Below are 19,793 nucleotides of genomic sequence, written 5' to 3'. Positions count from 1 at the left end.
AGATTAGTAACTCTCAATTTGGGGAAATTTACTTGTGTTATTTCTTTGATAATTTCTTTCCCTCTGTTTTCTCTGTGTTCTTTTCCAGGAACCCCTCTTAGTCTGATGTTGGATCTCCAGGACTTATCCTCTATGATTTTTCCCATTTCCCTGTTTATTTCCCAGTTCATTTTCTTGGAGATTTCCTTAGCTTTATCTTCTAATTCTTCTGAATTAGTTAAGAGTGTATCTGAGTGCATACTATGTAAAATCCAAAGCAGTAGTGGCATAAATAAATAGTTTGTTTTTCCTTCACGTAAAGTCAGTCTGGAGGTAGACTGCCCAGGGCTGGTCCAGCAGCTCCGTGAACTCACCAGGGACCTGACCCCTCTCTGACTATTTGCCATGCTCAGTGTGTGGCTTTTGTCCTCATGGTCATGGCTGCTGGAGTTCCAGCCATCATATCCATATTCCTGGCATCAGGAAGGAAGAAACCAACTTAGCTCCCTATAAGGAACCTTCCTGGAAGTCCCACACAACACTTAATTAGTTGGATGGTTGCACCTGGCTGCAAAGGAGCCAGGAAAATGTACACTTTTAGTTGAGTAAATTGCCATTCTGAACAGAATCAGGGTTCTATTACTATAGCAGATGGACAAGACTTTCAGTTGCTGCTGTGTCAGAATTCAGTTGACGGCATTTTTCTTTCTTAGTGGTTCATAAAACCTTGGTACATTGTACAGTTAATGGTGAATTAGATTAATGGAATGTGGTGGCATTCTTTGCCCCCACCTTCTATCAAATATTTAATTTTGACTGTGAAACTTTTAATTTTTAAGAGCTTCTGCTTGTTCTTTGATTGCATCCTGATCTTGTTTTATGACTACAGTTTTTCTCTTATCTTTCTGGGGATATGGACTAAGAGTTATTTTTTAAGTTTTCTTCTCCCTTCTTTGTTTTTATTTCCTTTTAATCCTTTTTTTCTGTCTGTTTTGGTCTCTTTCTTTTAAGTTGGAAGGTTTTCTCAAATATCTATAGTACTTGGCCATATTTTTTTAGTCTGTGTTTTTTTAATAGCTTTATTGCCATATAGTTCACTTACATACAATTCATCTGCTTGAAGTGTAAAATTCAGTTTTTTAGTGTATTTGCAGAGTTGTGCAACCAATTAATTTTTGAGCATTTTTATCACCCCCAAAATAAACCCTTTAGCCCTCGCCCCTACCTCTCCTCCCCCGGCCATAGGCAACCACTAGTCTACATTCTGTCCCTGTAGATTTGCCTTTTCTGGGTATCCTATATAAAAGGAATTATACAACATGTGGTCTGTTGTGTCTGGCTTCTTTCACTTAACGTAATGTTTTCAAGGTTCGGCCCTATAGTGGCGTGTATCAGTAGTTCCTTCCTTTTTCTGGCTGAATATTACTCCATTGTACTTATATACCGCATTTTGTTTATCCGTTCAGCAGTTCATGGGCATTTGGGTGGTTTCCAGCTTTGGCTATTATGAATAATGCTGCTATGAACATTCCTGTACAAATTTTGGTGTGGACATATGTTTTCATTTCTCTTGTGTATATGCTCAGGTGCGGAATTGCTGGGAAGTATGGTAACTCTTTGTTTACCTTTTTGAGGAACTGCCGGACCGTGTTCCAAAGTGGCTGCCCCGTTTTACATTTCCACCAGATGCATGCAAGGTCCCAGTTTCTCCACGTCCTCACCAGCACTGGTCTTCTCTGTAGTTATGGCCGTCCTCCTGGGTGTGAGGCGACAGCTCGTTGTGGTTTGGCTCTGCATTTCCATGACGATTAGTGATCTTGAGCATCTTTTCATGTGCTTATTGGTCATTCATGTACCTTCTTTGGAGACATGTCTCTTCAGCGCCCTTGCCCAGTTTTTTTTTTCTTTTTTTACTTTTTATTAAGATTATGATAGTTTACAACCTTGTGAAATTTCGGTTGTACATTATTGTTTGTCAGTCATGTTGTAGGTGCACCCCTTCACCCTTTGTGCCCACCCCGACCCCCGCTTTCCCATTTTTAAATTGGGTTGTGTTTTTACTGACTTGTGAGTTCTTATGTATTATGAATAGAAGTCAGATATATGATTTGCAGATATTGTCTCCCATTCTGTCAGCTCTCTTTTCACATTCTTGATAGTGTTGTTTGAAGTACAAGTTTTTCATTTTGATGAAGTCCAGTCTCTTCTTTCCTTTGTTGTTTGTGCCATTTGTCCGTGTTTCATAGTGACCGGGAGCTCTGTGCACAGTGTGGGACTCACCCCCTGGTGGGCTTCACTGTCGGGTGATTGGGGTGGGAACCACCTGTTTTACTGGGAAAACCGATAAATGTTGTGTTTACTAGACCTTTTTTTCTGAGGTGGTTCAGTTTCTCTAGAGAAGACGCCTCATTTCCTCCTGGAGGGTTTGTGCCTGGTCACTAGCATTCTAGGAGAGGGTGAAGCCATCCAGCCATTCCTTAGGCGAGTTTCACCGAATTCCCCTGTTTTCACCCCTGTCTCGTAGCCCTCTTCAAACATGCCGGGTGTCCCTGAACCCCGACGCCCTCCTGTTTAATTTCTGGGGAAGATAATCCCTTGCCCCTTTGCCGAAGGTGGGAGAGGTCGGCCTGGAGGCTGACCACAACGTACCGTCTTTCGGTCAGTTCCTTGTGTCATATCTGGAGCCTCCCCGGCCCACCGTCCTGGTCCCTCTAGTCTCGAGCTGTGCAGGGCTTCTCAAGTCCATCAGACGCGTCTGCTCTGCAGCTCTCCGAACGTACTTTTAGGTTGCAATTCCTTTTGCTTCCTTCGCCCCACAGAATCCCTCCCAGCTCTGTTCAGTCTGCAGTCGCCCTGAATTTATTGAACTCTCTTGTCATTTTGGTCTTTCCTCCGTTTCCTTCACCTTTGTGGTGCAGCACATCTTGAAAGTTGTTTGCTGTCATTCTAGCTGGCTTTCTGGAAGGGGAAAAATTAACTTGTATGGTCAGGCTCCCATTTTAACCAGATGTCCAGGAACATAGGCTTTAACCTGTGTGTCCCTCCGGGGATTGGTAGTCGTTGTTTGGACTGCTGGGTTGAGAAGGATCTAGAGGGAGAAAGTGCTGGATTGACTGGGAATGTCTGCCACAGGTGTAGCCGGGGACGATAATGGCACGCTTACTGCACATGTGCCATCCCTTCTCTGTAGGTAGTGGGGAACATTTTTTGAACAGGGCATGACATGGCCAGAGCTGCGCATAGTCGGGTGAGGCAGCCAGTAGGGAACGGCCATGATGCAGGCTGAGTAGGAGGCGGGCGCCAGCCTCTTCAGGACCTGGCCGGTGGGGCTGGCTTTCAAGTGTGATGCACGGCAGGATGCCGTTCTCCTGTTTTTCAGGAAGGGCTTAAACCATCTCACCTCCCTTTCTCATCTCCCTACTCTCCCTTCCAGCCCTGGACGTGGGAATTGGAGCCAAGAGGCTTTGCTGTGGGCAGCCACTTAGCGCTGTCACTGCACAGGCAGCAGTGGCAGCTCCTGTTTCCTGCTATGTGTCTGGGAGGCTGCGGGCCTTTCCTCTGTGGAAGCCTCCGCCCTCTCCAGTGCTGCTTCCGCGCTCCCCAAACCCGTCCAGGCTTAGCCCTGACCTGGAAGAAGGAGCTTGGGTGAGGTGGTCTGTGGCTCTCCCAGCCCTGGCTCAGCTACCCCGAGGGTGCATTTTAGAGTCAGAAGGGAGGCCTGGTTGGCAGGAGGCATTTGTCTCCCCCTGAAGCGGGGAGGTGGCATCTTTGGGGCCCTTTTCACCACCTCCTGCCTTCTTTTAGTTGGAGATAATATTCTGTATTCTTCTAGACACCATCCAGATGAGGATCATCCTAGGCCCCTCATTTCACAAATTGGGGGAAACTGAGGCATGGAGTAAGTAAGGGCGTGGCTTTGAGACACCAAGCCAGGGTGAGCCTCTTTCCTGTGCTCGTTCTTGCTCCATGCATGCTGGAGGTGGAAGATCATACCTCATAGCAGGCCCTGTTCATCACTTCGCACATGTTAGCAGGCTTCATCCTTGCTATCCCCAGGGGCAGATGCAGTTGGCAGGCTCATCCCATAGAGGGGAGACAGGCACAGAGAGGTGCCAGGGTCACCCAGGTCACAGTGGCAGAAGCAGGCTTCAGACCAGGCAGGCTGTCTCCAGGGGGTGTGCTTGGAACCATCACACAAGCTGTCCTTCCTTGCAGAGTACCTGGGTGCCCCCCCTGCTCCTGCCGGAGGAAGGACTGGTTTCTCACAGAGGAGCCCAGGCCCCCAAGGAACGGCAGACAGCGGGAGCACAGAGAGGGCAGTCGTGACTCTGTGCAGGCACTGGGAGTCGGGCAGTTGGGCTTCTTGGGTTTTGTAGAGCCCACACGGCCTTTGTGCTCCGGCCATGGACTGTGCCCACAGCCTGTGCCATGTGGACCCAGCCCCTGCGTGGCCTTGTCTTCCAGGAGCTCATGTTCCAAGTGGGAGAATCCAGAATGGATCCGGGGTCCTGGGGCAGTAACCACTGTGCAAGGGAGGGTGGTGGGCTGCAGGCGAGGCCCTCGCAGTGCGTTGGGCGAGCGAGCGTCAGGGCGAGCGAGTGTCAGGGCGAGCGACGGCGGCAGTGGGCCCCAGCTGGGAGGTGGGGGCTCTCGGCTTGATTCTGCCACTCGAAACTGTGTCCTGAGCAAAGCTCATCTTTTCTGTCTGAAAAGCAGCAGTGTGTTGTTGAGGGTCTGCAGAGGGCTGTGTCTCTGAGCCCCCGTGTGTGGGGTCAGCTGGCAGTGAAGGGAGGCTGTGTCCCTGCCTCCTCCCCACCCCTTCCCTGAGCCCCATGAGCCAGCCCTCTCTGAAGGCCACAGGCTGAGGCAGTGAGGACGGGTGAAACCAGAGATGGGGCGTGTTGTGGCCAGGCCGCCTTGGCAGTCATCTGGTCTGTCCTCCTCCTGTGTGGGAGGGCAGAGACACCAGGAAAGAACAAATCTGTGATGTGGGGAACAGAAGTGCTCTTGTTTGCTAACCAGGAGACTTGGTCGTCCGTGGGCTCCTCCCTGGCAGCTCCAGCATCCTCAGCCACTGGAACCCTCTTCTCCTGCGTCCTGGCCTGGCCACGCCCTCCCCTGCCTAGGCTGGTGTGAGAGTGACCACACACAATTAGGAAGGCGAGCTGCCCAGGCTGGGAAACAGTGCCACCTCCCCCAGCCTTCCTTTCTTTTCCTGCCCAGCAGGTTTCTCAGCCGGCACCCAGGCCTTGAACACACGTGCTGAGGTGTTGATCGAGGGCCCACTTGGAGTGGGAGGAGGACTTTGATGTCCCCAACCCAACCTCCTAAGTCCCCCTCCCACTGAAGTTCCTGTCCTTACTGATGGGATTGCAGTAATTCCTAGGCTCACAGACCACCAGGACAAATCGTTTGCAGCTGGAAATGGCCCCTGAGTGCGGGGTTGACTTGTGAGGGTGTGCTGTCTCAGATGTGGATGCATTTTGCGAGGTCTTGTGCAGGGCCTGAGAAGCTGAAGCCCTCCAGCCTCCCCCAGAACCTTAGCAGCAGAGGTACCCCTGTCCTTGGGGCCAGGGAGAGGTGGGGGACGCTCTTGAACACTGCTGGCCATTAACATCAGTCTGCAAAGTGAACACACTGGGCAGCGCTGAGCTAAGGCCATGGAGGGAGGAGAGTACCCCAGACTGCCCTCCCATCCCAGCCTGCCGTTCCCTTTTGGGCCCTGACATTTCTCCCAGGCACATACCAGCACATGACAATGAATCTGGGCCTCTCCAGCCCCCACACCCGGACTGCGGCTGTCCCGGCTCATCTGTCAGTCACCCGATCCCACACACCTGTTCCAGGCACAGCCTGTGAGCTGCCCACCCGCACCACGGCTATGAATAGGGTGGAGGGAGGGAAGCAAGGGGGCATTCAGAGGGCAGGAGGGCAAGTGGTGGGGGGCACCTGTCAGGGTAATATGGGGGGCAGCTTTCCTCTTGGGCTGAGAAAGCAGAGAAGCAAGCTCGTTTGGGGGAGATGCTTAGAGTGGGGGATACAAGGGCAGACAGGAAATGCCTGAGCATAGCTGCAGGAGAAGGGGGTGGGGTTGTGACGAGAAGGATGGGGCACTGAGGACAAGGGAGGCGCTCTGGGGTGCGTTGTCTGCGTCACTGGCCTGCGTCTCGTGGGTCTGTGCAGCATAACTAACCACAGGGCAGGTTCTGGGGACACTTTGAATCGTCACTTTGGGCTACATGTCGCCCCCTACCCTCTTCTCTCTCGCTCTCTCCTACTCAACCACCAGCTCACTTATTCTACTTGCTCTCCCACAAGTTATAAATTCCTTGAGAGCAGGGACAATGTTCCAGCCTCCTTGGGCCCCCACTGCCCCTGCTGTTCTGGGCTGGGGCAGGATCAATGGGTATGGAGTGATTAGAAGGACCAGGTGAGAGGGAGGTGATGACAGAAGACCCTGGAATGTACTTGACATGGGAGTGGAGCTGGGCTCAGAGGACTCCCTGGTAAGCAGGAGATGGCAGGTCCGTCCTCATGACCAAGGGACCTCTCTTCTCACCCATCGCCACCCAGAGGTGAGAGGTTGAACAGCCACATGTGACCTTTATTGAAAGCCCACCCTGAACCTTGAGCACTGCCCAAGCCATGGGGAGAGCTTGGTTCTTGCCTCCAGGGAGCTTACCCTCTGGGAGGGGCAAGGCCGTCTGAACAGATCTGCCAGCACAGGGCAAGGAAGGGCACGTCCAGATGGCTGCGAGGTGCTGGGGTGGAGCATAGTGTTCTTTTAGGTGGCACATGCATAAATATTTCTCCTTTAATAGTTATGTAATTACTTTCATATATGTTAGAAAAATAGAACCCCTGATTTCCTGGATATATTGCTTAGAATGGAGTTAAGGAATAAGAGTAAGTCGATTTAAAAGAAACCAGTAGGGGTATAGTAGGACTTGTGGAAGGTGGCACATGAGTGTGGCATTAATCAGAAGGAGGCCGGCAGTGGCTAAAGTCTGAAAGACATCATTTTATGCTCCGGCCTGGCCCCTTGGCCATCCCCCTCGACCCGCCATGTCCCCCCACGTTCAGGTGCCTGCCCTTCTCGGCAGCTGGCCTTCCTGCCAGCCTTTTTTCAGTCGTGGTCCCTGTTTGCCCCCTGTGCTTCTAGCTGTAGTGTATCTTGAGCACACAAACTGTCCCTCAGCCCCTTTTAGGGAGGTCTGACAAACTTGGTCTCCGAGCAGGAGCGTGTGACTTACCGGGAGAGAAAAGAGGAGACGCGAGCCAGGTTTTGGTCCCAGTTCGCCTTATATTTCACTGTAAGGCCTTGGCCCAGTCTCAGCTGCCATTAATTCCCAGCCCACTGAAGGCCTGGTCCACCTCTGCCGGGACTCCTGGGCGCCCTGCCCGCCGGGCTCCGCTCCCAGCAGAGTGGGGAGACAGGCCGGGGCGGAGGAAGCGGAGGGTGTTTGCAGCATTGCTCTTATGTCAGAGACTGAACACTGTCTTGAATGCAGCTCCAATTCTTCTTTTTTCTTTTTCCTAATGCCCTCATTAAGGCATCACAGAGCACACTAAAACATATGCCATTCTGTTTCAGCATGAAAACAGCCTTTTTTTCCTCATCGTAGAAGTAACACATACTCATTCTGTTCCATAACTTGGGTTTTTTTCCCTCTCAGTAATGTAGTCCAATTAGTTGTAATGTAGTTAAGAGTTGTAGTCAATTCACAATAGTAAATATAGGTCCTTCTCAACATTTTTTGTAGCTACATAATATTTCTATTGTGCCATAAGACATTTAGCACCGCCTTGCCGGTCTGGGGAGCGGACTTGCTCTTGGAAAACGTCTTGCCCCAGAGGAGAGAAAAATAATGACTGAGCACCCCCTAACGGCCAGTACCAGAACTGCCTGTGCCAGGCTCTGAATCACGCCGGAAACTTCCTGGGGTTGGGGGGACCCTCCCATCACGGTGCAGAAGAGTCCCTGGTGTCGGAATCTTTGTCAAGGCCTGGAGCTCCCACTGCATTCGTGGGGCCACGTGGGTGGAGAGGCTTTGCCTTAAGTAAGCCTTAAGTAAGAGAGCCTTTTGTAATCTGTCTACATTTCTTCTGAGTCCTCAGTTGCTCTTTTAGCATGCCTGACTCAGATGGGGTGATTTGATGTGGGGCCTCTCTTCTGGGGATGGGGACTCCTAAGGGGCTTAGGGCTTCAGAAATACGGCTCCTTCCTCAGAGTCACCAAGACACCGAATTGTCTCATCCAGCCCCTCCCTCCCTTTCCTGTGGCCCCCTGCTGGGTTGGGACGAGCACTGGAGTTGGAGCCCCCAGGCTTCTCACTTATCAGCTCTGGGGCCTGGGGCAAGGCCTAGTCAGGGAGCCTGCTGATCAAACTGAGAGAGATCCTGCCTGTTCCTCGGGGCCGGGAGTGTGTGTGAGATTGAGGCTCACTCCACCTTTCTAGGAGGAAAGTTTCGAATCAACACAGCATCCAGCAGGAGGCAGTTAAAGCTCTACTTTTCTGCAGGGCAAGGACGAGAGGCCAATTTGTGGACTGGCGAGAAGCTGATGCAGGGGAACAGGGGCTCGTAAGCCGGGCTGGGAGTGAGACCACGTTCCCTGTGGCAGAGGGGCTCCGTGAGAGGGTTTTAACTAGAGTGATGCAGTCAGACTTGTGTTTTTAAGAGCTCGCAGGCAGCCGGAGAGTGAACCAAGGGGGAGAAGACTGGTGTTGGGCAGTCTGGTCTGGAGGCTGACCCAGATGTGACAAGGTCAAGGGTGTCTGGACTCAGCCGTGCCGTACAGATGGGTGGGAGGCCAGCCCCTAGAGCCATTTCGGAAAGAGCATTGTCAGGGTCTTGAAGTCCTAAAGGCAAATTTGTGCCCCCTCCCCCCCCCCACTGGATGTGTCGGTACCTGAGTGGGCAGCCCTGGCCTGAAACTAACTCAGGTCGCAGTGTTCTCTCTCCCGTCATGTAGGCAACTTGACCTGATTGTGTACCTGGCTTGGATATGGAGAAAAGTGGGAGCTTTCCAAGCTCCCACTGCCCGAGTTCTTTTTAAGCCTGCTGAGTGCTTCCTGGTCCTAGAGCTGGACGAGGACTCCATGACTCTGCCCCCGAGAGGGCCCTGCTGACTTACCTGTCCGCTTCTTGGCTTCCCATGTCTCCCTCCAGGCAGACCTCAACACCAACATCGAGGATGAAGGCAGCTCCTTCTACGGGGTCTCCAGCCAGTACGAGAGTCCTGAGAACATGATAATCACCTGTTCCACCAAGGTCTGCTCTTTTGGCAAGCAGGTGGTAGAGAAAGTGGAGGTAGGAGACTGCCCAGCACACTTGGTAAACAGACCTTTTCACTGTTTCAGGCTGGTCTTCATCCCTAACCTCTTCTCTTTCCCCAAATTTGTCTGAATTTGTCATCCTCACAGTCTCTCAGTTATTGATAACCCAGCTCATGTCAAACATAACTGATGCCAGGCTGGGACCAGGGAAGAGGCCCTCCCCATCCCTGGGGTTCTCAAACCTGGCTGCACCTGACCTCACCCTGGGGTTTGAAACACACCAGCGCCTGTGCTCCGCTCCACAGCACTTCACCCGGGACCCTCGGGTGGAGTCCGGACAATAGCAGTTTTTGAAAAGCTGCTCAAGTTATTTTTGATTAATTTTCTATCTTGAGATAATTGTGGTTCCACATGCAATTGTAATCCCATGTACCCCTCACCCACTTCCCCTAATGGCAACATCTTGCGTATCTGGAGTATAATGTTGGCAACCAGGAAATTGATGCAACCCGCCAATCCGATTCAGGTTCCAGTGCTTTCCATGCACTCGTGTGTGGGTGTGTGTGTGGGTGTGTGTGTGTGTGTCTGTGTGTCTGTATCTGCAGGTACAAATACATGATGGTTCTATGAACACAAGGATCCCTGTGCGCCTTCCGCTATGTTATTCTAGTGTGCAGCCAAGATTGAGTGGTCCCTCTATCTCTTCTCACCTGTTACCACTACTCTTAGGTCTGAGCTCCTTCCTCCATCGCCCAGCTTCTGCCTGCCCCTGAGGGAGGGGGGAGGCTCTGTTCTCAAGGGCCTCCAGGCCTCCTGTCTTTTCTTCCCTCTTAAGAGTGAGTGGGTTGTGGAGCTCCCTCTTGGAGTTGGGCCTGGGCTGGAGGTGGTCCAAAGAAATTCTAAGCCCCTGCTGTCCCTGGGTCCTGCAGACAGAGTATGCCCGCTATGAGAATGGCCACTACTCATACCGCATCCACCGGTCCCCGCTCTGTGAGTACATGATCAACTTCATCCACAAGCTGAAGCACCTGCCTGAGAAGTACATGATGAACAGCGTGCTGGAGAACTTCACCATCCTGCAGGTGTGGGACGGGAGTGGCTCGGTGGGGAGAGCAACTGGCATGCCCTCTTCTGGGGCCTTAACCCTCATCTTCTCTCCCCTGCAGGTGGTCACCAACAGAGACACGCAGGAGACCTTGCTGTGCATTGCATATGTCTTTGAGGTGTCAGCAAGCGAGCACGGGGCTCAACACCATATCTACCGACTGGTGAAAGAATAAGAGACTTGGGGAGCAGGGAGGGGGGAAGAGACAACATCGTGTGTGCAGGGACATGGGGAGGGGACCTGCAGGGGCAGCTCCTTGAAGTGCCAAGAGCTGAGAGGTCATGACTCTTCCTACCCAGGAACAAACTGTGCCTGACCCTGCAATACAACCCAAAATAAACCCCAGATACATATTTGCAGAGGACCGACTCTGGCTGTATAAGCCTCGGGAGGGACTGTGGGAGAAGGGGGGCAGGCTGGAAGCAGCCCCAGGGATGCAGCTCGGGCAGTTCTGAAGCCATCGCCCCAAGGGACTCAGCCAGGAAGGTCACCAGATGCTGAAGCTCAAGATGGGATTGTCCCTCTGCTGCCACTTGAGCCCCTGCACTCTGCTGCTGGCCGCACTGGGAGGCCTGAGGATAGGCGTGTGGGTTCTCTGTTCCATGAGTGCCCATGTGTGCACTCGCAGCCACATGTGCGTGACACCCCTGCGCTCCCTGCCACCTCTGCTGCCACGGCCCCAGGACAGTCACAGGGAGGCCTGGGCCGGCCCGGGGTTGGATTATTGGAATGGTTGGGAGGGGACACAGTCAGAAGTCTTTAGATAGTTTTCATCTGTCTCTGGTGGACGTGGATTCCGTGGCCGTGCTGGCTGCGTGGGGGGACTGGCCCCAGATCAGAGGAGCCCGAGACAGGGAGGGCAGGAGTGGCAGTGCGGGAGCCAGCCTGCAGGGTCTAGGTGGTGAGGCGGGGCTCATGCAGCATCCTTTTTGGTGGTGAAGACCAAGAAAGTTGGTCAGAGGTCTGTGGTGGACCAGTGGTCTCTGAGACCATCTAGTTCTGACATTCTGAGTCTTACCTCAACTCGCTCCCAGCCAGGATGCCTCTTGGGTGGTGACTATCTCAGAGCTAGGCCATCCGCTCCCTCCCCAAACAGTAGCTTCTGTGCTCCCCGGAGATGGAGGAGGGGAGTGGAACCCACTCTGGGCCTAGGGGTTCGCTGGTTTATTTATTTCTCCTGCGAATTGACACAGGCTTGGTTCCACAGTCCTGGCTTCAGGCCTGGTATTCCTAGCTGCCTGAGCTCGGGCAAAGTTCTCCACCTGTCTTGAGCCTGTCCCTTTCCTGTCTAAAGGGGGAAGGCAGTAGCGCCCACCTTAGAAGGCCTGAGTGGTGAGGAGAGGGAAGGCCAGCAAAGTGCCTGGTGCAGAGGCACCGAACACACTTCTGATTAGCTTGTTGCTCCCCTCCCCCAGGGAAGCCTGGGGCTGGCTCTTTGCTGCCATCCAGTGGCTCTTTGGTATCATCTTCCCTGATAGGGAACCCCAGCTCCAGGAGCCTGGAGCAGAAGGGGAACAAAGATTCTACCTACAGGGGTTTTCTGTGTGCCCAGCGCTCAGGGAGATGTGTGGGCATATGAGTGTGAGTAAGACAGCATCTCAGAGGGCTTACCGAGTGGCTGGGAGTGTGGGCCCTGGGGTCAGACAGCTAGGATTGGAGTCCTGGTGCATAGCTACTCACCAGCTGTGTGACCTTGGGGCAAGTTACTTAATTTCACTGTGCCTCAGTTTCCCCATCTGTAAAATGGGTATAATAACAGTACCTACCTCGTATATGTAGAGTGCCTAGCATAGTGCCGAGCACATAAATGTGTTCGATAAATATACATTATTAGTAGGAGGAGGAGCTTGCAGGCTAAGGAGTCAGATTGGAAAATTCTTGAGTGGGATGGGCTGATCCTCAGAGCGACTGGAGTTCAGAGATGGGAGAGAGCAGGGTGTGCAAGATTCAGGGAAGAAGTCACAATTGAGAGGGGCTGCCCCTTAAGGATGGGCAATGTTTAGATAAAAGCAGGCGGGAGGAGCAGGGCTGGCCAGCATTCCAGGTGGGAGGAGAAGCCGGCCGGCACCCTCCCTCTGTCCTCTGCAGGCCGGCAACTCCCCGTCTTCATTCGAAAGCAACTTCAGCAAACACGTCTGGGCCGCCACTAGGCCTCATGCCAGAGGCAGAACTCCTGTGTGGGGGCCCGGCTCCGTCGAAAGGTGATGTGATGTGGCATGGGGTCCCAGGCCCCAGCAGGTGGCATGTGCTCTCGTTCCTTGTGTGGGTTTCTGTTCTGTGAGGCTCTGCAGCCCCCCGCCCCTGCCCACAGTCAGCGTCACAGCCCTCTGCCCTCTCCCCCCCTCCACCCTGATTCCTGGGGCTGTTTGAATCGGGAGCTCATGATGCCTGCCCTTCCAGCCTGACTATGAACCTTCAGAGAAGTGCTCATGGAGGACGTGTGAGCAGCCTCTTGGCTGTGGGGCAAATGCACATGTGGAGGAGGTGGTCTTTTGTGTCATGGGTGGAAGCAGGCAGTGCGGATGTTGGTGGGGCCGGGTGTTGTCTGTGAGTTTCCCTTCCGTCTGTGAACTGATCTCAGTGGCCTAATGGGGAGTCATCTGCTTAGAGGTGTCACTTCCCAACCAGTCAGCCATGGAGAACGCAGATGTAGGCTCCTCTCCCCCAGGGTCGTGCAGACCACAAGCCTTGGGGCAAACGAGAGACCTGACCTGGTCCCTCTCCTGCAGCCTCGTCTGACACCCTCCGCACCCTCTGAGTCGCTCACCCCTCGCAGCATGGCCTCCCTGCCTTCCGCCCTGCCACTGCATGTTTCTGGCCAGGAGTGCCCATCCCCTCTCCTCTTCAGGAGCCAGTGTGGAGTCACCGCTTCACGTGCAGAAGGGTTGGTCACTCCTGCCCTTCCGCTCATCACCCGTTTCAGTCCCTGTCACTGGTCCCAGAACACCGGCCTCCACCGTCACTTCCAGTCCTCACCCCATAGGTACCATGCTGCCTCCGTTCCAAAGATGAGGATGGGGGGACGGAAGGTCAGCTTGGAGTGTTAGTGCATTTATTCGTTCATGTGCACATAGTTATTTAACTTCTGCTTTGTGCCAGGCACTGGGAGTGTGTGGGTGACCAAGCAGATGAGGTCCTTGAGGAGCTTACGTGTCACTGAGGGAGAAAACTGAGTGGGCAGGTCCGCGGGACGTGCAGCCTGGGGTGAGTGTCGCAAGGAGAGGAGAGGGGAGGAGAGGGCCGGGTCACTGAGCCTCGCAGAGGCCGAGGAGGGGAACGAAGGCCTGAGTAGAGGGAGAAGGCGGCGGTGTGTCCCAGTACAGAGAGGCGGGTGTGTCAGGAATGCGAGTGGGAGGAGCAGGGCTGAGGTGTGGAGCGGCCGCTGGCCGTGCTGGGCAAGGGCTGCGATGTGACCCCGTGTGGAGGGAGCTCCTGGCAGTCTCCTGAGTCAGGAAGCCAGTCTTTTTGATCTGATTCTCAGAAGGTAACCCCAGGCTGCCGTGGGCCACAGAGAAGCATGTGTAACCGTCTGCCTCTGAGTCAGTCTTTTCTCCTAGACTCCAGTTCTGTGGGTGGAGACTAGATTTCCTGGTCTGTTACTTTCTGGCAACTGAACACCATGTCAGGAACAGAGCAGGTGCTGGGTAAACGTCTGATAAATGAGTGCACGTGTATGAGGCCGTGTGATCCCTGCTGTTCGGGCCTGGGGGGTGAGGAAGGGGATGGAGCCCTCCCCCTCACGACCCCATCCAGGGCCAGCAGGTGGCGTCATTGAGACAGGGACGTGGAAACAGACCCCTGTCTCATGGGGTCTTATGGTGACCCAGCAGACTGTGCCCAGTGGGCACCAGTGTACGTCCATGAGAGGGATGGTCATCCTAACAGGAGAGAAGCCCACACAGAAGGAGTCTGGGGTGTGCGTGCATGTATGCATGTGTGTGGACGCAGGCTTTCAGGACTGAAGCCTGGGGAGTGAGGAGTAGGGGCTGCCCTGGCGTGGCCTTGCCCAGGCCTCCTTCACATTGTGTGCGCTTAGTCTGCCACTGCTCCCTCTCCCTGGCTGTGGGGCTCAGTGGACAGCAGGCAGGGTGGTGAGGGGCTGGAGATAGGGTAGGCGCTCCTGGTAAGCAGGGGTAGTGACAGCAGGGAGCTCCTGACAACTGGCAGGGCTGTGCCTGGTGCAGGGAGCTGTGGGGCCACCAGTGTCACCTGTGCCACTCCTGCCCAGAGGAGGAATGTGAGGGAGAGCAGTAATGTGTGTGATTCCACCTCAGGGGAGGTGTACCCAGGGGCCACTGTGTGTGACCCCTTCTTACATTATCTGTTATGGCAGCTCCAAGAATGACAACGAGAAGCTTTCCCCAAAGAGTTTGACCTCTGTAAGCTGTTCTTAAGAACTTAACCCTAGAGCCAGGCTGATCTGGGGCCAAAGTGGCTGCTCACAAGTCGTGTGATCTTGAGCAAATGCCTTACCCTCGTGGAACCTTTGTAAGCCCATTTGTGAAACGGGCATCAAGTGGCGCTGACTGCAGGTCACTGTTGGGAGGGAGAAGCTGCTGTGTGTGTCTGTATGAAGCAGCAGCTCGCGCCGCCCCTGCAGTGAGCACCCAGAGACTGTTCCTAGTGAGGTGTGTAGACGCTTCCCCCGGCTCTTGTTTTTAGAGGAAAGAAAGCTCTACCCTAACATCCCTGGGGGCCGGCGAGGAGGAGGCATGCAGGCTCTCACTGTGGCCAGAACCTCCAGCACAGAGACGGCGCCTGCGGACTTCCACCCTCGCGCTCGTGTCGGGAACAGGGAAATAACTTTGTGGCCCATTAGGGTGAGAAAGAGGCCCCAGGGAAGGGTCTCGAAAGGAAGAACAGAACAAATGGAGGGCTAAGCCGCTCTGAATAAGAAGCTGTGCAGAATTCGGTTTTTGTTTACTTCCTGAGAGAGGACGGCGGGTGGGAAGGGGGCCAGGTGCCTTCGCGGAAGGCTGGAGCCTGTTTGGTGGAGACGGCTAAGGGTCTTTCTAAGCTCATGGATGTCTAATATTCAATTTAAGTTTTTGTAATTTTGCTATGTAAAACCCCCTCTTTCTCTCCTGACCTTCAGTAAAGTCTGCCACACACAGACGCCTTTGTGTGAGTGCTTTCTTTCTATGGAAATGAGAGTCCCACATCTGTCAAGGGAGCCCAAAAGCAGCAGCAGAGCAGAGCAGAGCCATGGAGTCACCCTGAACTGAAAAAGCTGGGGGGAAGCAGGACTCAGAGCCGTGAGCTGCCCGCCCCGCCAGCCCAGGTCCTCCCTAGGAGAGTGGAAAGCACCGGGCTGCCTCCATACACGGGTAAAGTTCAGCCAGGGTCACTGGACTGTCAGAGAACAGTGCCGTGGCTGCCATCGGGTTACGTAAAGCCTTACCAGCTCCTCAGTGAGGGAGTCCTGGCCCCGGCTTCCGTGAGCACTGCAGTTCTAGAAGCATAGCGTTAGGTACCACTAAACAACAATGGATGTGAAGGGTGGTCCAAGTGATAGGGGCAGGCAAGGGCTGGGAGGATGTGGTCCTTGGCCTGGCTTCCTAGGAATTTGATTCTAGCCTTTGAGCCAGGAGCAAGCAGGCCCACATGATGGGCCTGCTAACCGAAATCAGAACAGTGTGATTGGTAAGTCCAAGGGCCCCTCCGTTAATGCATAGGGAGCAGCACCCTGCCGGAGGCAGGAATACTCGGGCTGCTTGGCCTGTCTCCTCTGCCAGGAACCCAGGGCCCTGCCCATGGCAGCTTGTGCATATGTTCAAGGAGCGAGCTGGGCGAGCTGGGGGGGAGCTGTGTGCCGGCAATGTGCAGAGCCTGGTGTCCCCACCCACCTTGGGACCTGAGTTCTCCCATCCAAGAATCAAAGAATCCTTTTTCCTGGACATTGGGTACAGATGGCTCCTTTTTTGTCACCACGAGTCCCATGACATCACGCTGAAAAGTTACAATGCTTCTGAACAGGGTACGATATTTGGTTGGCCTGCATTCCTCAAACACAACTGAGCATCTGTAGCTGCTGGACTACACTCCTTCCTACTGGTTTTGGTTGCTGAGGGGGATAGTTCTGAAGCCCCATTCCCCCCCCCCCCCCCCCCCCCCCCCCCGAGTGGTGAGCAGGAGCCTTGCCTGGATGACAGCACCTGGTCAGTCTCCATCTGGGCCGGGACCAGCCACCTGACACGACGCCCTCACCTTAGGTCTGGGAACACAGAGGGCAGGTGGCTTCAGACTGAGTTTTCCTGGGCTCCCAGGTGTGTGGGTAGCCCTGGGCATCACAGACGGGCTTACAGCTTGGGGTGGAGGGGAGGAAGGAAAGGGAAAAGGAACTGGAAAATGAGAGAAAGGGAGAGGGAAGAGCAGGTTGGGGTGCCATCACTGTCCCCCAGGGCTGTCCTTTCAGGCACTGCCAGCAGTGATCAGAGGCGCAGGGCGGCTGGTGTGTCACAGCAGGCATTCTGGTTATAGTGGACATCTGCGGAGCACGTACTATATGCCAAGCACTCTTCTAGGTGCTGGGGGCACCAGGGGAGGATGAAAGGTCCTTGCCCTCGTGGAACTTCCAGCCTAGTAGAGAGACTGGTAATAAACAAGCAACGAGAAAAGGGTCAATGACCGAGAAAGTAGCAGGAAGCGGTTAGTGCTTTGACGAAAATAAAACAGGATGATGTATGAGACCAGGGTTTGGCCGTGTCGGCCCATTGCCTGTTTTTGGATAGCCCAGGAGCTAAGAATGGTTTTTACATTTTAAATGATTGAAAAAATATTGAAAAGAGGATAACCCTTGTGCCCTGTGAGAATGCTCTCCAAGTGTCAGTGTCCATAAATGGGGGTTATCAGATCACAGCCGCAGCCGCTGGTTTATGTGTTGTCGCTGGCTGCTTTCGCGCTGCAGTGCAGAGTGGAGTGGTGGCGACAGAGACCACACGTGGCTCTCAGTGCTGAAATACTCTCTGGCTCATCTCAGAGACAGTGCCAACTCCCGTGTTCCGGAGTGGCTGGGGAGGGCCTTCTTCCGAGTGGGCGGTCATCGAAGGCCTCTCTGAGGCGACAACAGGAGCCAACCACCTGACGACCCAGGGAAGGGAAGCGCTGTTTCCAGCGGGAAAGAGCTGGACGTGTTCAGGTGGCGGGAGGGACCGAGTGCAGCTGCAGTAACATCCTGTCCCTGTTTCCTGGGGGCCGGATCTGCATTGATTTTCCTGTTGACAGTGATGGTTTCAGGAGCGAGGTTCCCCTCCCAACCTGATCTGTTTCCTCCCGGTTGCTCTTCTCTTGGTTTGTTTTGGTCTTTGATGCTCCTGTTGGAGCCTTTCTCAGAAGCCCGGTAATCCTCGGCTGTCGGCTTCTACTTAAGAGGGGCGGGGAAAGCCCGTGGGAGGCTCGGCCGCACTCGGTGGCCGTCTGGGGGGTCTGATGTTAGGAAGTGGATTTCTGTAGGTTATTTCTTCTGGCCCGATCAGGTTCTATGGGAAGGGTTCCTCCAGTTTCTTGCTGGAGAGAACTGTCCAGTATTCTGGGAACCAAGTCGGAGAAAGGTGCCAGGGACATCTCAGCATTTGGTATGGACGCTTCCATCCATCCCTGCGTGGTGATCTTGTGTTCCACTGGACCAGCTGCCCCAGCCCAGAAACATGACGTTACCCTCTCCCAGGGAGAGAACTCTGTGCTTCTGTCTGAGGAGGAGGGGCGGTCCCCAGGAGACACAGGGGGTCAAGGAGAGGATTTGGGGGTCTGTCTCTTCTTGAACTGAATTTGAGCAGTCCTCCTGTTTACCTCCATTTCCAGAGATTCCTGTGCCATCAATTCTTGACTTTTGGGGAGTTGGATGGTAGAAATCACGTTCGTTTTTAACTTTCTCTGGGTTCGGGTTCAGCTTTCTTGGATCTGCTAAGTCAGTTGGCACCCATCCTTCTGTTTCTCAGCTTCTGAATTTTTTTACTATTGTCTCCTCTCCTATTCTTTTTGTCCTTTAGGATTTACACCTTAAAAAATCCCTTTGTGGCCATCTTAGAAGGGTTTCTAGAGGGAACAAAGTACATGTATATGTTGCATCCTCCACCTTTGTCCTGTGCCTTATTTAAACTGTTGCTCTGACAGGTGTGTGAAGATGGGTAATTTGAGGCAGGAGTGGAGGCAGGGAGGCCCTAGTAAGAGGTTACTGCAAAGGCCCGGGTGAGAGGTGGTGCTCTGGACGAGGGTGCAGTGGTGGAGATGAAAGAACGTGGAGGACCTTGAGATACATTTTGAAGATAGTCACTGTGGCTTCCTGATGGCTTGGGTGTAAGGCATATGGGAAAGTGAGGAATTAAGATTAACTCCAAATTTCCTGGTTTAAGTCACTGGTGCCATTTACTGTGATGGGAAAAACTTGGGAACGAGCAAGTTTGTGGGTGGAGATCAAGAGTCAAGGTTGAGATAGCTAGTAGACATCCAAGTGGAGATGTCAAGTAGGAGCTGCAAATATGATTCTGGAATGAAGGCGAGAGGCCAGGGCTGGATTGGGATGCATTGGCCCCTGGGTTGGCTTTAGGTTCTTGGGACTAGATGAATTACTTAGGAAAAAAGTATGGATGGAGAAGAGAGACGTGTCCTCAGGACTGCCCTGAGTCATTCCAGCATTTAAGGCTAGAAGAGGGGAGGAGGAAAGCCAAGAGAGTGTGGTTTTATTCTCAGAGAATAAAGTATTTCTTACAGAGAAGAAGTTTCCATGGGGAGCGGTGAAAGGTTACTGGCGGGTGGGTTAAGATGAGGATGGAGAAATGACCATTTGTGGTGGACACTCCCTAGCTTCCGCTTCTTCTTGAGTAATAGTACCCCTCCATTTTTAGCTGGGCATATGGTCAGTCAGAAGAGAAACTATATTTCCTTGTTTCCCTTGCAGCTAGATGTGGCCATGTGGCTAGGTATGGCCAGTGGAGGTAAGCAGAACTACAATCTCCAGAAGTGCGCTAAAAGGGAGGCGGCATGCTCGTCTTCACCCCTTCTTTTCAGTTGACTGGATTGTGGTGTAATGGCTGGATTTTCTACAGCCATTTTGGACCGTGAGATGACCTTAGGAATGGGAGTTACCCATGGTAAAGCGACAAGATAAAAGGATTTTGAGTCTTTGGAGCACCATAACAGCTCTGGACAGATTTTATATGACAGAGAAATAAACTATCTTCTTTAAGTCACTTTTATTTCTAGTTTTTTTGTAATTAGCAGCCAAACTTAATTCTAACTGATACATGGTTGGATCTGGAATCAAGCATAGAGGCACAGCGGTTGAAGCATGAACATCTATAACAACAACAATACTGCCACCCCTGACTCGTTATGGCACTTTTTAGTTTACGAAGCACGTTCAAATCCACCGTCTTGCTTGAGGTTTGCACTGCACTGTAGACATTCTCTTCATAGATGAAAACGGAGGCTCA

At 53.2% G+C, this 19,793-nt stretch overlaps 1 protein-coding gene across 1 annotated transcript in view; it reads left to right on the top strand.

Moving 5' to 3' along the window:
• The window catches only part of TEAD4 (TEA domain transcription factor 4), a gene marked incomplete at its 5' end in the record, with an annotated part of 66,465 nt that extends 50,988 nt beyond the window's left edge, over positions 1 to 15,477 (top strand). The window contains 3 exons of the mRNA XM_046643070.1: positions 9,151 to 9,291; positions 10,187 to 10,339; positions 10,424 to 15,477. Of these exons, the coding sequence (XP_046499026.1) occupies positions 9,151 to 9,291; positions 10,187 to 10,339; positions 10,424 to 10,537 (408 nt within the window). The remainder of the gene's footprint in view (positions 1 to 9,150; positions 9,292 to 10,186; positions 10,340 to 10,423) is intronic.
• Positions 15,478 to 19,793: the final 4,316 nt, after the last annotated feature.

Source organism: Equus quagga, chromosome 1, assembly GCF_021613505.1.
Source record: "Equus quagga isolate Etosha38 chromosome 1, UCLA_HA_Equagga_1.0, whole genome shotgun sequence".
In the NCBI taxonomy this organism is placed as follows: Eukaryota; Metazoa; Chordata; class Mammalia; order Perissodactyla; family Equidae; genus Equus; species Equus quagga.
This window is presented reverse-complemented; position numbering and strand designations above follow the sequence as displayed.